At 40.4% G+C, this 14,772-nt stretch overlaps 1 protein-coding gene across 1 annotated transcript in view; it reads right to left on the bottom strand.

Moving 5' to 3' along the window:
- The window catches only part of LOC124039357 (3-hydroxy-3-methylglutaryl-CoA lyase, cytoplasmic-like), a 30,108-nt gene that overhangs the window by 2,015 nt on the left and 13,321 nt on the right, over positions 1–14,772 (bottom strand). Inside the window, exons 6-7 of the mRNA XM_046355317.1 lie at positions 10,814–10,877; positions 9,391–9,579 (exon numbers count right to left, since the gene is read on the bottom strand). Of these exons, the coding sequence (XP_046211273.1) occupies positions 9,391–9,579; positions 10,814–10,877 (253 nt within the window). The remainder of the gene's footprint in view (positions 1–9,390; positions 9,580–10,813; positions 10,878–14,772) is intronic.

The raw sequence follows: 14,772 nt of genomic DNA, 5'->3' as shown, positions 1-14,772 counted from the left end.
TCAGGGCAATAACTCAATTTCAATGACATCAAGACACCCTCTGCTGTCTTTGAGTATAATGTCTCAGTATTTTCTGTCCTGAAAAAATAGGATGTATCCATATGTAGAAATAATTACATATAAAATGTATGTCTTGTTTTGTTTAATGTCTATGAGTTCAAATTGGTTCATGCAATGTCCACAATAAAAGTAATTGTCAGAGAGAGTTCTACTTTCTGTGGGAAAATGCTTTTTACTGCCTACGACACCAACTGTCTGGCCTCCACATGAGAATTAATGATGCATTGTTGAGCTTATTGTTGGACCACGGTACCAAACAGCCAGAACATGTTGCTTAGCAAGGGATAGGCTCACTGATTTTTGATTGAACTAGTGTTGCAGGAAAGAAATGCCTTATCGTAGTTAAACATTCCAAAAAACATCCACCTCATGTGATCTTGGGGAGAATAATCCACTTTATCATGATAAGAATGTTTTTATCTTTCATATGGAACGCAACATCACTGTATAAAGAATGCAGAAAAGCATACAGATTTGTTGTTGTCCCTTCAGACTTTAAGCAAAGGAGACAGGATGTACAGCTGAAAGTGACAGTTCAATTCCAAGTTATGAAGACCTCAAAAACACATGAACGCACAACCTTTTTGCCTTAAACCCACCTTGCTCATTTGTCTTCCATTAAACTTGAACCTTTCAGAAAAAAATCATGAGCTTGTTTCGTCCAAAATGTTGATGTCATAAAAACATCTTCAGTCCGCCAGACAAGTTTAATTATTCTTGTCGAATACATTTACGTTTCATTAAAGACAATATGAAGCATAGAGAAGTTTTCCCAGATGTTAACTCTCAAATCATGGGATATGCTGTTGTTGTTATGTTGGGTTTTAAACATGATTTATATGCTCCAACAGAGAACCTGAGTTTTATACAGTTTATCAACTGCCACGTATTAAAACCTTGTACACAGCTTCACTTATTTTCAGGATGGGGGGAAATTACTATATAATATGCCTCTGAGGACCTCAGGCCTCAAAGCCATCAGGTTATTTACAATAGCCTTGGAACGTTTTGTCTTCATTGGGACAAATTATGAAATCAAGCAGGGCCGGTTCCATGCATAAGAGACATAAGCGGTAGTTTAGGGCCCCCAGCCACTAGGTGGCCCATGACCCCAAAAAACATTACTTTCTAGGAAATCAATCATCAATCATCTCAACTTGAGAGGTAGAATAGTAGAATACACAAGGTGCAAGTTCAAAATCTGGTTATATATCAGCAGTTTTTTATCTTGTTATGTCAGTCACTGGAGTCATTAAATTAGCCATGTCAGCTAACAATTTTTTGATTGGTAAGTTAGTCTAGCCAGCTATCTAAACTTGTAGTAATCATGTCCGAATACCGACCAGGCATGCAGAGCACGTGCCCAGGGGCCCTAAACTCAAAGTGGCCCACAAAGAATTTGTCAGTCACTTTCACTCAGATCATTGGAATACAGTGCCTTTAGAAAGTATTCACACCCCACAACTTTTTTTGTTGTGTTATAAACTGCATTTAAAATGGTTTAAATACAGATTTTGTGTCTCTGGCCTAAACACAATGCTCCATAATGTCAAAATGGAATTATGTTTTCCTTTTTTTGTATAAGAAATGTATACAAAATGAAAAGCTGAAATGTCAGTAAAGGAAAGAGAGTCACATAATAAGTTGCATGAACTCCCTGCGTACAATAATAGTGTTTAAAATGATTTGTGAATGACTCTCTCATCTCTGTACCCCACACACACAATTATCTGTAAGGTCTCTCATTTGAGCAGTGCATTTCAAACACAGATTCAACCATAAAGATTAGGGAGGTTTTCCAACGCCTCACGCCAAGAAGGGCACCTATTGGTAGATGGGCATACATTTTTGAAAGAGCAGACATTGAATATCCCTTTGAGCATGCTGAAGTAATTAATTACACTTTGGATGGTGTATCAGTACACCCAGTCACTACAAAGATACAGACGTCCTTCCTAACTCAGTCGCCGGAGAGGAAGGAAACCGCTCAGGGATTGGTGACTTTAAAACAGTTACAGAGTTCAATGGCTGGGATTGGATAAGGATGGATCAACAACATTGTAGTTACTCCACAATTATAACCTAATTAGAGTGAAAAGAAGGAAACCTGTACAAAATAAAAAATATTCCAAAACATGCATCCCTTTTGCAATAAGGCAATGAAGTAAAACTGCAAAATATGGCTAATATATAAATGGAAGGTCCTGAATACAAAGCTTTATGTACTTTCTGAAGAAACTGTAAGTCATGACAAAGTTTGTAGAATTGCATTACATTTATTCTACATTTTTAAAAATGTCTTTCCGCCCCATGGCAAAATGTGTAAAATGGCAGAAAACTTGCTTTAAAACTGCAATATTTTCTATACACCCCATGGAAAAATATGCATTGCAGGAAATATATTAAAAAAGTTATTTCCTTCTCTCAGAGGCATCGCAGATTAAGATATTCACAATGTTTTCCATGTATCTCAGCGACCGTCAGGAGAATATTAACGTTTTCCGGCTTCCCGTGGCAGAACCAGATGTCAGAGGATCCCACGGTGATATAAAATGAACTCACTTATGACCCCGGTGTGGCACGGGGACACATCAGAATTAAATCATGAAGGACGTCTCTCCCTGGGGGACAGACCCAAGCAAACAATAATAATGGAAGTACGGTTTGCTCTTTAAACAATGGTCCTAATTGGTGCCTTTTCTCCGAGACAAGGGTCTATTTTATCCAGGGGCTGTCTGAGCAGCCTGTAATTGCTGTTTGTGTTGGCAAAGGCCTAGTGATCTACTCCGATGTGTACTGCACACAAGATTCCCAGACCTTAGTTAACTCCAGGGCAGGATATTGTACTGGGCAGACTTTTTTGTTGTGTAAACACAGAGTTGTAATTTACAGTGCCAAACCTCTCGCATTCTGCCGCTAACTGCGAGAGGGTCAAAGGGTCTCCGGAGGACCATTTCCGAGTGGAACAAAATGCAAGAGCACAGCGATCCTTTTCAACAACACGTCTGACTCCTGTTGCTCTATGGGACGTAATATGCACAGGGACTGGTGGTCAGAAAGTCCAAATTGCCAGTGTTCAATTAGCCTCTCATAGCCCAGAAACCAGATGTGGCCTGGCTGTTAAAGAGCTACATTCAGTGAGCAGTGGAGGTAAAAAAAAACAATACATTCCTGGCAAAATACACTTTAGTTTACTCGGGCTGTTCACATGATATGGGATTACGGAAGGCGGCTAATATACTGTAAGTGAACAATTTGAGAGATTGCCACACTCTTGCCCAGTATTGTTTGTTTGAAGTGCGGCAGTGTGTCAGTTGGGGCAGAAAGGGTATGTTCATTGAAGTGTTTGAGGCAGCAATGTTTCACCAACGCAGCCTTGGCATTTCTCTACATAGAATGTGGAACTGAAGGAGATTGTATTCAATGGTAACTCACAAGGCTGACAAATGTCTAACCTGGGACAGCCCTTTCCAGCAATAAATAAAATGTCCTGTCATTGTAAAGCCACACCATCTTCCTTGATATGTGTAGGTAATAGGGAGGTAGACACAAAAACATATATGGATTAATCAGAAATTAAAAGAGGGAAATTTCTAACTTAAAGCATGAAAACCTGCTATTGTCTAGTCGGACCATGGCGCTCATTGGCCAAGTAGAGTCCTCACTCTTAAAGAAAGTACCCCTCAGTTACAGTGTAAAACCACTCAAAGCATTTGACTACCATGTTTTGTACAGTAAGCTGAAGAAGTAAGTCATACTAAATTGAAGAAATACTAATTTCACCTGCCTCATTGGTTGCACCAATTCTTGCGCCAATCTAACCTTTGTTGTTTGTATAGTTAACTTTGAGATGCATGGTTTTTCGTATATTAAACTATATTTTCCATCTTGAGTTACAGCAGACACCTCATGTCGACCTGAGGTTAATTAATTGATAGTGTTTTACTCTCTAATAAGGCACCATATCTTTGTGTGTTCGTGTACTAACGGGACCATGCCCAGGGCAGCATTGTCTTGATCTTATGCGCACACGGAGAGGTATATTTCCACCAAGTTACTGGCTTTCATCACTATGGTTACCTGGCACATACACTGACTCCTGCACCACGCTCTGGGGCACAGGCCTTTTCTAATAAGCTAATATCCTCAGCAGGCAATTAAATGGGAGTTCCTTGTAGCCTGTCATGTTGGCAATGTTGCCAAATTCCCAGAAGTCATTTTTAGGGAAAAGTTTAAATATTGTCATAGGTGGTGCTGTAGTCAAGCTAGCTAGAGCACTAAACATGCTTACTGAAGATAAACTTGCTAAGACTGCACAACGTGAACATTCCAAATTCTTTAGAAAAGAGACTCCCTTTGGGCATGACTCCCTTTGGGCATGACTCCCTTTGGGCATGACTCCCTTTGGGCATGACTCCCTTTGGGCATGACTCCCTTTGGGCATGACTCCCTTTGTTGATATGTCAACAACCTTGCGTTTGAAGAGTCATTAACATTAAACTAATGTTAACACTCATTATTCTAGAGACTTTGCTCCTTGACCTTGGAGTGAGGGTTTAGTAATCAACCATCAAACCACATGGATGAAGCTGTCTAAATGTTTAGTCACTTTGTTGAAAATAGGCAGAGTTGTTTACCACTGACAGGGCTTTACACCCATCTCACTTCACTTTAATGACACTCAACAATACACCTACACAGCTCAAATGTAATGTCCTCTGGATTGCATGGGTTAACTCATAACCATAGGTTTATTGGACAACATGCCTGTTTGATTTGTCATCACTGTGGTTATGAAACATCCTCATCCTATTTACAACTTTGTCTCTGTCACCAGTGCTTCCCAAACGTTTTGGTTCTAGGACCATCTAAAGCTTTGGGAGGTTTCTTGTACACCACAAGTAAACATAAACATCTCTATCCAGGATAGAGATCCACTACCCAGCAGATATTAGCTACAGTACAACCCATTCGTGGGTCTCTCAAGCCACCACTGGGAAAACACTCATCGTAGTATTTAGATATATTGGACAAAATGGAATAGTGACCCTTACTGACACACTTCCACCCATTATCAGAATAACATTCATACTTTCCACTCTGTAAATACACTACATGACCAAAAGTATGTGGACAACTGCTCTTCGGACATCTCTCTCCAGGATCATGGACATTAATTTGGAGTTGGCCTCCCTTTGCTACTATAACAGTCTCCACTCTTCTGGGAAGGCTTTCTACTAGATGTTTGAACATTGCTGCTGTAACAGTCTCCACTCTTCTGGGAAGGCTTTCCACTAGATGTTTGAACACTAACAGTCTCCACTCTTCTGGGACTCTTCTGGGGGAAGGCTTTCCACTAGATGTTTGAACATTGCTACTATAACAGTCTCCACTCTTCTGGGAAGGCTTTCCACTAGATGTTTGAACATTGCTACTATAACAGTCTCCACTCTTCTGGGAAGGCTTTCCACTAGATGTTTGAACATTGCTACTATAACAGTCTCCACTCTTCTGGGAAGGCTTTCCACTAGATGTTTGAACATTGCTGCTGTAACAGTCTCCACTCTTCTGGGAAGGCTTTCTACTAGATGTTTGAACATTGCTGCTGTAACAGTCTCCACTCTTCTGGGAAGGCTTTCTACTAGATGTTTGAACATTGCTGCTGTAACAGTCTCCACTCTTCTGGGAAGGCTTTCCACTAGATGTTTGAACATTGCTGCTGTAACAGTCTCCACTCTTCTGGGAAGGCTTTCTACTAGATGTTGGAACATTGCTGCAGGGATTTGCTTCCATTCAGCCACAAGAGCAGTAGTGAGGTGGAGTACTGATGTTGGACGATCAGGCCTGGCTCGCAGTCAGCGTTCCAATTCATCCCAAAGGTGTTCGATGTGGTTGAGTTCAGGGATCTGTGTTCCTCCACACCGATCTCAACAACCCATTTCTGTATGGACCTCACTTTGTGCACGAGGGCATTGTCATGCTGAAAACTGGAAAGGTACTTCCCCAAACTGTTGCCACAAAGTCGGAATCACAGAACCATGTAGAATGTCATTGTATGCTGTAGCGTTAAGATTTCCCTTCACTGAAACTAAGGGGCCTAGCCCGAACCACGAAAAACAGCCCCAGACCATTATTCTCCCACCAAACTTTACATTTGGCGCTATGTATTTGGGCAGGTAGTGTTCTCCAGGCAACCGCCAATCCCAGATTTGTCCAAAGGACTGCCAGATGGTGAAGAGTGATTCATCATTCTAGAGAACGTATTTCCACTGCTCCAGTGTCCAATGGCAGCGAGATTTACACCACTCCAGCCGACGCTTGGCATTGCGCATAGTGATCTTCGGCTAGTAATAGAGCATGCTGCGGCTGCTCGGCCATGGAAACTCATTTCATGAAGCTCACGATGAACAGTTCTGTGAGCTGACGTTGCTTCCAGAGGCGGTTTATATTTTATAAACCTGTCAGCAATGGGTTTGGCTGAAACGGCCGAATCCACTAATTTGAAGGGATGTTCACATACTTTTGTATGTGGTGTATTTAGCGAGATTCACAAGTTTAAAGCACTGTCGATGAGCTTTGGCTCGGTCTTGCTTTGCTTAATGTAGAGGAGATAAGCATGATTAAGAACAGGTCTGAATTCTCAGTCAAGAGCGTCTGGCTACACTGAGTTCTATCAATAGCTCAGCAAGTCAGCTGCAGTTTACATGGAAACGTTGGGTCAGATCAAATCTATTTCCCAGCCAAGCCTGAAAAACAAAGTACATACTTTGTCATTGTGTGACCCGCCAAGGTGGGTTTGTAACAAAGGACCCCAGAACTCCCCAAAATAAAGGTACAAAGAGCATGGAATGTCATTATCATGAACAAAAGCAGAGTTGACACGGGGTTGACAGGGGTTAGTGGAATTCATTTCTATCCCAGTTGGTGGCATGGACTACTGGCACTCAGTAATGAAAAGTCTATGATAAAATCTTTCATTTCCACTGAGGTTGTTGAGATGGGAGGAGAACAAATGGTTGACTAAATATCCACGCCTGTTATTATTTTCAATGGTCACGGGGCAGCTGTGATAAATCAATTTCTATGTGATTCACAGAAAGGAATTTTACCCACCCTCTGGGTCTTCTCACCCCTTGTCAAAAGTGCCCAACATCAGGATGTGTTGAAAGGTTGTTTAAAAAAAAAATACAAAACAGAAAGCTGTTCTATGAACATGTACAATTCCCTGAGCATGGAAATACACAGCAAATCGGCCAGTGTTACCAAGTGTTGATCTTTCAGTGTAACTTTTATAGTGTTAATTCAGGAGTTAAATTAACTCTGTAAGTGATACATTAACACTAATGGGTGTAAAAGAACCCCAGTGTTGGTGTTAATAACCAGTGTTAAACCAGAGCCATCATTATCATATTTCCAGCATGCTCTATTGCAGGTCGATTTTTAGAATTGTTTGTTTCAATATGAATGTTTTTATGCAAATAAGGTATTATAGACTAAGCACTATGTTAATTTAAGACTGAAAAGTGTGGAACTGCAGAGACACTGGATCAGTGTTAAATGTAACACTGTCAGTGTTGATTTAACACTGGTGTATTTTCTGAGTAGATAAATTCATAAGTAAAGCCATGAATCAGTGCTAAAAGTTATGCAGACTGGGTTATTTAGGGTAAGTGGGATTGCAGAACAACAAATGCTTGTCTTAAGTGACTGATGCCTTTTTCATTCTGAATTGTTCTGTTTTTCTAAGTGTCTTACCATGTCACTTTTTGGGAGACTGGGAATATAACTTTCTATCTGCATTTTTGTCTAAATGTAGTTATTGACATAGCCTTGTTCTGTTCAATGTTCTCTACCTATATAGTACTTTAAATACCCAAATCCATGTTGTTAGGTTCAAAAGAAAACAAGATTAAAATTGCTGACACAATGAGGGTTGCGAAACTTTAAAGCTAATTATCTCAGAATCATATTTTTGCAGATAGAACCTTATAGTCCCAAGCTCTCGATTTCTCAATGAATCCAGCGATAGTCACTGCATTCTCGCTGTCTCAGTTACATAGTTACTGGTCTGGACTGGTTTCTTTCGCCTTCTCCATTTTCCATGTGTTTCATGCGGGCCAATGATAGGATCATTTTCCCCATGCCCTTTAAGTGCAGCATTGTCAAATAGTTCAACAGCCAAGCAGCACATGAGTTGGGAACCCCTCAGGGCTGGCTGTTTCCTCCGCTCACACTCAGTACCATTGTCAAGGCCAGGGCACTGTCATGTGAAACAGACACTGAATAGGTGAGCCTTTGTGTGAACCCCCTTCACATCTTCTGACCCCCCCCCCCCCGCCCAGCACCAAAATATCATCCCTCCGCTGCCAAGGATGACAAACTGGGAGACAGAGCACAATGAGGTTCCCCAGAGAACTGATACAGCCATGTCTACCTTACTTCTGGTTTATGACCTGACTGACTCCCGGGTTACAGGTTCACTCCGGAGGGGTGGTGAAAAACACAATAGAAGAGTGGTGTTCCAGGAAGCTTTGTACAACTTAAATCGATATTGTGGTTTAAAGAGAGGATAAAGCTTTAATGATGATCTGTGAAATACTATTTTATTATCTTTAATGTAGGTGCTGGTAATAGGAGAGCATATCTTGTGTTCATTATGATTCTGGGATTTTATTGGTGTGCAGTTTTTGTATTATTTTACTTTGTGGGGGACTTCCAGATCATGTTCCCAATTCCAAATTGAGATGTGTGTTCTCCTATTTCTGTACAGTATGTCCTATTGTGACATATACCTTTGTTTTTGTTGTTGATGAATATATTTTCAGTCAAGCAAACAATGTCTCCTCAATTCTCACAAAACAATCGGAGCACACAAGACGTTCGGTACACAAAAGTCTTCATAATACAGATGTAGGACCTTTATTTGGTGACAACTTTCCTGCAATGTAGGAAATGTAAAACTTGTAGTGTAGTTGAGTGAAATATCCACTTTGAAATTTCAGACTTGATTTTCCAAAACAAAAAGTGTATAAGCCCCTACAAAAATGTCCATGAATTATAATACACATTTCCTATTGCTGCAGGATTATTTTCCTGCTGTAGCAAACTGTCTCAAATGAATATCCAACATATGTACCATCTTGGACCACTTCATAATGGCCCTCTACCACATTGTTATGTATTTTGTCATGAACGTTTACCATGCATCCTTTCAGTAACGTTTTACTCCACATTACTCATACCCTAGATTGTCAGGGGATCTAAAAAATATGTGTTTGAAACAACCGTAGTGCCCATATTGTGCTTAAATGTGAGCAGTTAGCTCATTACCTGCAGTGCAGTTAGGATGTTGGCCAGAGCCTGGCCGTAGGTGTTGTGGCAGTGAACGGCCAGAGCGCTGCTGGGTACCTCTTTCATGACGTAGTGCAGCATCTTGGCCATGGAGCCTGGGGTGCCCACGCCGATAGTATCCCCCAGAGACACCTCGTAGCAGCCCAGTTCATACAACCGCTTTACCACCTATAGCCAAGAATAGAGCAACTTATCATAACAAGTCCATTGGAAACATAAACATGCTGGAGCTCAGAGCTCTCTTGCTTGATATGATCCAGGCTGTACCACAACCGGCCGTGATTGGGAGTCCCATAGGGCGGCGCACAATTAGCCCAGCGTGGTCCGCTTTTGGCCGATGTAGGCCGTCATTGCAAATAAGAATTTGTTCTTTATTAACTGACTTGCCTAGTTACATTAAGGTTACATTTGAACATAAAAAAGAAGAACGGTGTATACTGTAGTTACAGCATCACACATATATGAAAGCTGTTTTAAATCTATAAAACCTTCGGGTGTTTGACATTGTTTAGATTATACATTTACAGAAAATGATTCCCTCCCTTCAATTTTCCCTTTGATGTTTTAAATGGAAATTATCCACCAATGTTGGATTTTCAAAAGCCTGACACTGTATATGAAATGAAGTGCTCTTTACTAGACAGTGCCTCCAGAAAGTATTCATACCACTTGACTTATTTCACATTTTGTTGTCTTACAGCCTGAATTCAACATTTATTTAATATATTTTTTTCTCTCACCCATCTACACAAAATACCCCAACAGGCGATAATTACAGTTATGAGTCTAGAAGAGCTTTGCACACCTGGATTGCACAATATTTTCCCATTATTCTTTTAAAAATTCTACCAGCTCTGTCAAGTTGATGGTTGATCATTGCTAGACAGCAATTTTCAAGTCTTAGATTCATAGATTTTCAAACCGTAAAAACAAACTGTAAATAGGCCACTGAGGAACATTCAATGTCTTCTTGGTAAGCAACTCCAGTGTTGATTTGAATAGAAATCTTTGAAAAATTGCATTTTCTTTGTGAAGCTTGCATTAAATTGCCTCTCCCTGTTGCACACAACAAGCCTCCATTTCCCCTGTCACAAGGGATTTATGGCTGATGTAAGATTAAATCATCAACCCTGTTACGGTCAACCCTGTTATGGTCAAAACTGTTACTTGATTTGGCACTTAATAGGCACTTACTACAGTTATTTTTGAGATAGGATTTTAAAAAATGAGGTTGAACATGTACTCTTTGTGACAGAATGTTAATATTAGGTGAAATAAAACAAGATTTCTTTCAACAAGTTACACGAGCCAAAAGGTACTAATATCGTGGAGCGACCCACGTATAAGGTATAGAGTATGTCCATTATTGACACATGGCGGCAACGCAGAAGTGTTGCCTTACCTCTGCAACTTTAGTGGGTTCAATGGGTCCCTCATATGGACATCCTAGTGCACAAGAAACATATCTAAAAGAAAACAAACATACATGGTCAAATAAACACACTTGGCATATATTAATACACGGGTCATAAACACACATATAGTACCAGTCAAAAGTTTGGACACGCACTCATTCAAGGGTTTTTCCTTATTTTGACTATTTTCCTCATTGTAGAATAATATTGAAGATATAAAAACTATGAACGAACATATAGGGAATCATGTAGTAACCAAAAAGTGTTCAACAAATCAAAATATATTTTACATTTGAGATTCTTCAAAGTTACCACCATCTGCCTTGATGATAGCTTTGCACACTCTTGGCATTCTCTCAACCAACTTCATGAGGTAGTCACCTGGAATACATTTCAAATAACAAAAAGTTAAAAGTTAATTTGTGGAATTTCTTTCCCTCTTAATGCGTTTGAGCCAATCAGTTGTGTTGTGACAATGTAAGGGAGGTTTACAGAAGATAGTTCTATTTGGTAATATACCAAGTCCATATTATGGCAAGTCCATCATTACTTTAAGACATGAAGTTCAGTCAATCTGGAAAATTTCAAGAACTTTGAAAGTTGCTTTAAGTGCAGTCACAAAAACCATCAAGGGTTATGATGAAACTGAATCTCATGAGGACCGCCACAGGAAAGGAAGACCCAGAGTTACCAGAAGACAAGTCCATTAGAGTTACCAGCCTCAGAAATGGCAGCCAAAATAAATACTTTACAGAGTTCAAATAACGGACACATCTGAACATCACAGAGGGCAGTACGTACGGCCCAGTACATCACTGGGGCCAAGCCTCCTGCCACCCAGGACCTCTATACCATGCAATGTCAGAGGAAGGCCCAAAAAATTGCCAAAGACTCCAGCTACTCTAGTCATAAACTGTTATCGCTGCTACCGCACGGCAAGCAGTCCTGGTCCAAAAGGCTTCTAGACAGCTTCTACCCCCAAGCCATAAGACTCCTGAACAGCTAATCAAATGGCTACCCGGACTAATTCCATTGTCCCCACCGCCCCCATTTTTATGCTGCTGCTAGTCTGTTTATCATCCATGCAAAGCACTTTACCTCTATCTACATGTACAGTTGAAGTCAGAAGTTTACATACACTTCGGTTGGAGTCATTAAAACTCATTTTTCAACCTCTCCACAAATGTATTGTTAATAAACTACAGTTTTGGCAAGTCGGTTAGGACATCTACTTTGTGCATGACACAAGTCATTTTTCCAACAATTGTTAGCAGACAGATTATTTCACTTATAATTCACTGTATCACAATTCCAGTGGGACAGAAGTTTACATACACTAAGTTGACTGTGCCTTTCAACAGCTTGGGAAATTCCAGAAAATTATGTCATGGCTTTAGAAGCTTCTGATAGGCTAATTGACATAATTTGAATCAATTGGAGGTGTACCTGTGGATGTATTTCAAGGCCTACCTTCAAACTCAGTGCCTCCTTGGTTGACATCATGGGAAAATCAAAATAAATCAGCCGAGACCTCAGAAAACAATTGTAGACCTCCACAAGTCTGGTTCATCCTTGGGAGCAATTTCCAAACACCTGAATTTACCACATTAATCTGTACAAACAATAGTATGCAAGTATAAACACCATGGGACCACGCAGCCATCATACCGCTCAGGAAGGAGACACGTTCTGTCTCCTAGAGATGAACGTACTTTGGTGCGAAAAGTGCAGATCAATCCCAGAACAACAGCAAAGGACCTTGTGAAGATTTATTTTTATTTAACTAGGCAAGTCAGTTAAGAACAAATTCTTATTTTCAATGACGGCCTAGGAACAGTGGGTTAACTTCCTGTTCAGGGGCAGAACGACAGATTTGTACCTTGTCAGCTCGGGGGTTTGAACTTGCAACCTTCTGGTTACTAGTCCAACTCTCTAACCACTAGGCTACCCTGCCTATATCCACATTAAAACGAGTCCTATGTCGACATAACCTGAAAGGACGCTCAGCAAGGAAGAAGCCACTGCTCCCAAACCGCAATAAAAAAGCCAGACTACGGTTTGCAACTGCACATGGGGACAAAGATCATACTTTGTGGAGAAATGTCCTCTGGTCTGATGAAACAAAAATAGAACTGTTTAATGACCACCGTTATGTTTGGAGGAAAAAGGGGGAGACAAGCAAGCCGAAGAACACCATCCCATCCATGAAACACGGGGGTGGCTGCATCATGTTTTGGGGGTTCTTTGCTGCAAGAGGGACTGGTGCACTTCACAAAATAGATGGCATCATGAAGTAGGAAAATTATGTGGATATATTGAAGTAACATCTCAAGACATCAGTCAGGAAGTTAAAGCTTGGTCACAAATGGGTCTTCCAAATGGACAATGACCCAAAGCATACTTCCAAAGTTGTGGCAAAATGGCTTAAGTTATAGTAATGACCATCACAAAGCCCTGACCTCAATCCCATAGAACATTTGTTTGCAGAACTGAAAAAGCATGTGCGAGCAAGGAGACCTACAAACCTGACTCAGTCACACCAGCTCTGTCAGGAGAAATGGGCCAAAATGTACCTATCTTGTTGTGGGAAGCTTGTGGAAGGCTACCCGAAACGTTTGACCCAAGTTAAACAATTTAAAGGCAATGCTACCTATTACCAATTGAATGTATGTAAACTTCTGACCCACTGGGAATGTGATGAAAGAAAAGCTGAAATAAATAATTATCTCTGCTATTATTCTGACATTTCACATTCTTAAAATAAAGTGGTGATCCTAACTGACCTAAGACAGAGAATTTTTACTAGGATTAAATGTCAGAAATTGAGAAAAACCGAGTTTAAATGTATTTGGCTAAGGTGTATGACAAACCGGTGCCCCCGCACATTGACTCTGTACCGGTACTCTCTGTATATAGCCTCGCTACTGTTATTTATATTTTTCTATTTCTCTTTTGTTTTGTATTTTAGAACTTTTTACAATTTTTACTTCAGTTAATTTTAGTAGATACTTTAACACTTTTTTTCTTAAAACTGAATTGTTGATTAAAGGCTTGTAAGTAAGCATTTCACACTCTAAGGCCTGTTGTATTCGGCGCATGTGAAACATTTTTTATTTGATTTGAGACTGTGTGTATCAGAACTTCATGGTTGAATTACTGCAAAGAAACAACAACTAAAGGACACCAATAATAATAATAAGAGACTTGCTTGGGACAAGCAACATGAGCAATGGACATAAGACCGGTGGAAATCTGTCCTTTCGTCTAATGAGTCCAAATTTGAGATATTTGGTTCCAACCGCTGTGTCTTTGTGAGACGCAGAGTAGGTGAAGGGATGATCTCCGCATGTATGGTTCCCACCGTGAAGCATGGAAGAGGAGCTGTGATTGTGTGGGGATGCTTTGCTGGTGACACTGTCTGTGATGTATTTAGAATTCAAGGCACACTTAACCAGCATGGCTACCACAGTATTCTGCAGAGATGCGGCATCCAATCTGGTTTTTACTTAGTGGAACAATCATTTGTTTTTCAACATGACAATGACCCAACACACCTCCAGGCTGTGTAAGGGCTATTTGACCAAGAAGGAGAGTGATGAAGTGCTGCATCAGATGACCTGGCCTCCACAATCACCTGACCTCAACCCTATTGAGATGGTTTGGGATGAGTTGGACTGCAGAGTTAAGGAAAAGCAGCCAACAAGTGCTCAGCATATGTGGGAATTCCTTCAAGACTGTTGGAAAGCATTCCAGGTGAAGCTGGTTGAGAGAATGCCAAGAGTGTGCAAAGCTCACATCAAGGCAAAGGTTGGCTACTTTGAAGAATCTCAAATGTAAAATATATTTTGATTTGTTTAACACCTTTTTGGTTACTAAATGATTCCATGTGTGTTATTTCATAGTGTTGATGTCTTCACTAATATTCTACAATGTAGAAAATAGTGAA

This window comes from Oncorhynchus gorbuscha, linkage group LG07 (genome assembly GCF_021184085.1).
Source record: "Oncorhynchus gorbuscha isolate QuinsamMale2020 ecotype Even-year linkage group LG07, OgorEven_v1.0, whole genome shotgun sequence".
Lineage (NCBI taxonomy): Eukaryota > Metazoa > Chordata > Actinopteri > Salmoniformes > Salmonidae > Oncorhynchus > Oncorhynchus gorbuscha.
This window is presented reverse-complemented; position numbering and strand designations above follow the sequence as displayed.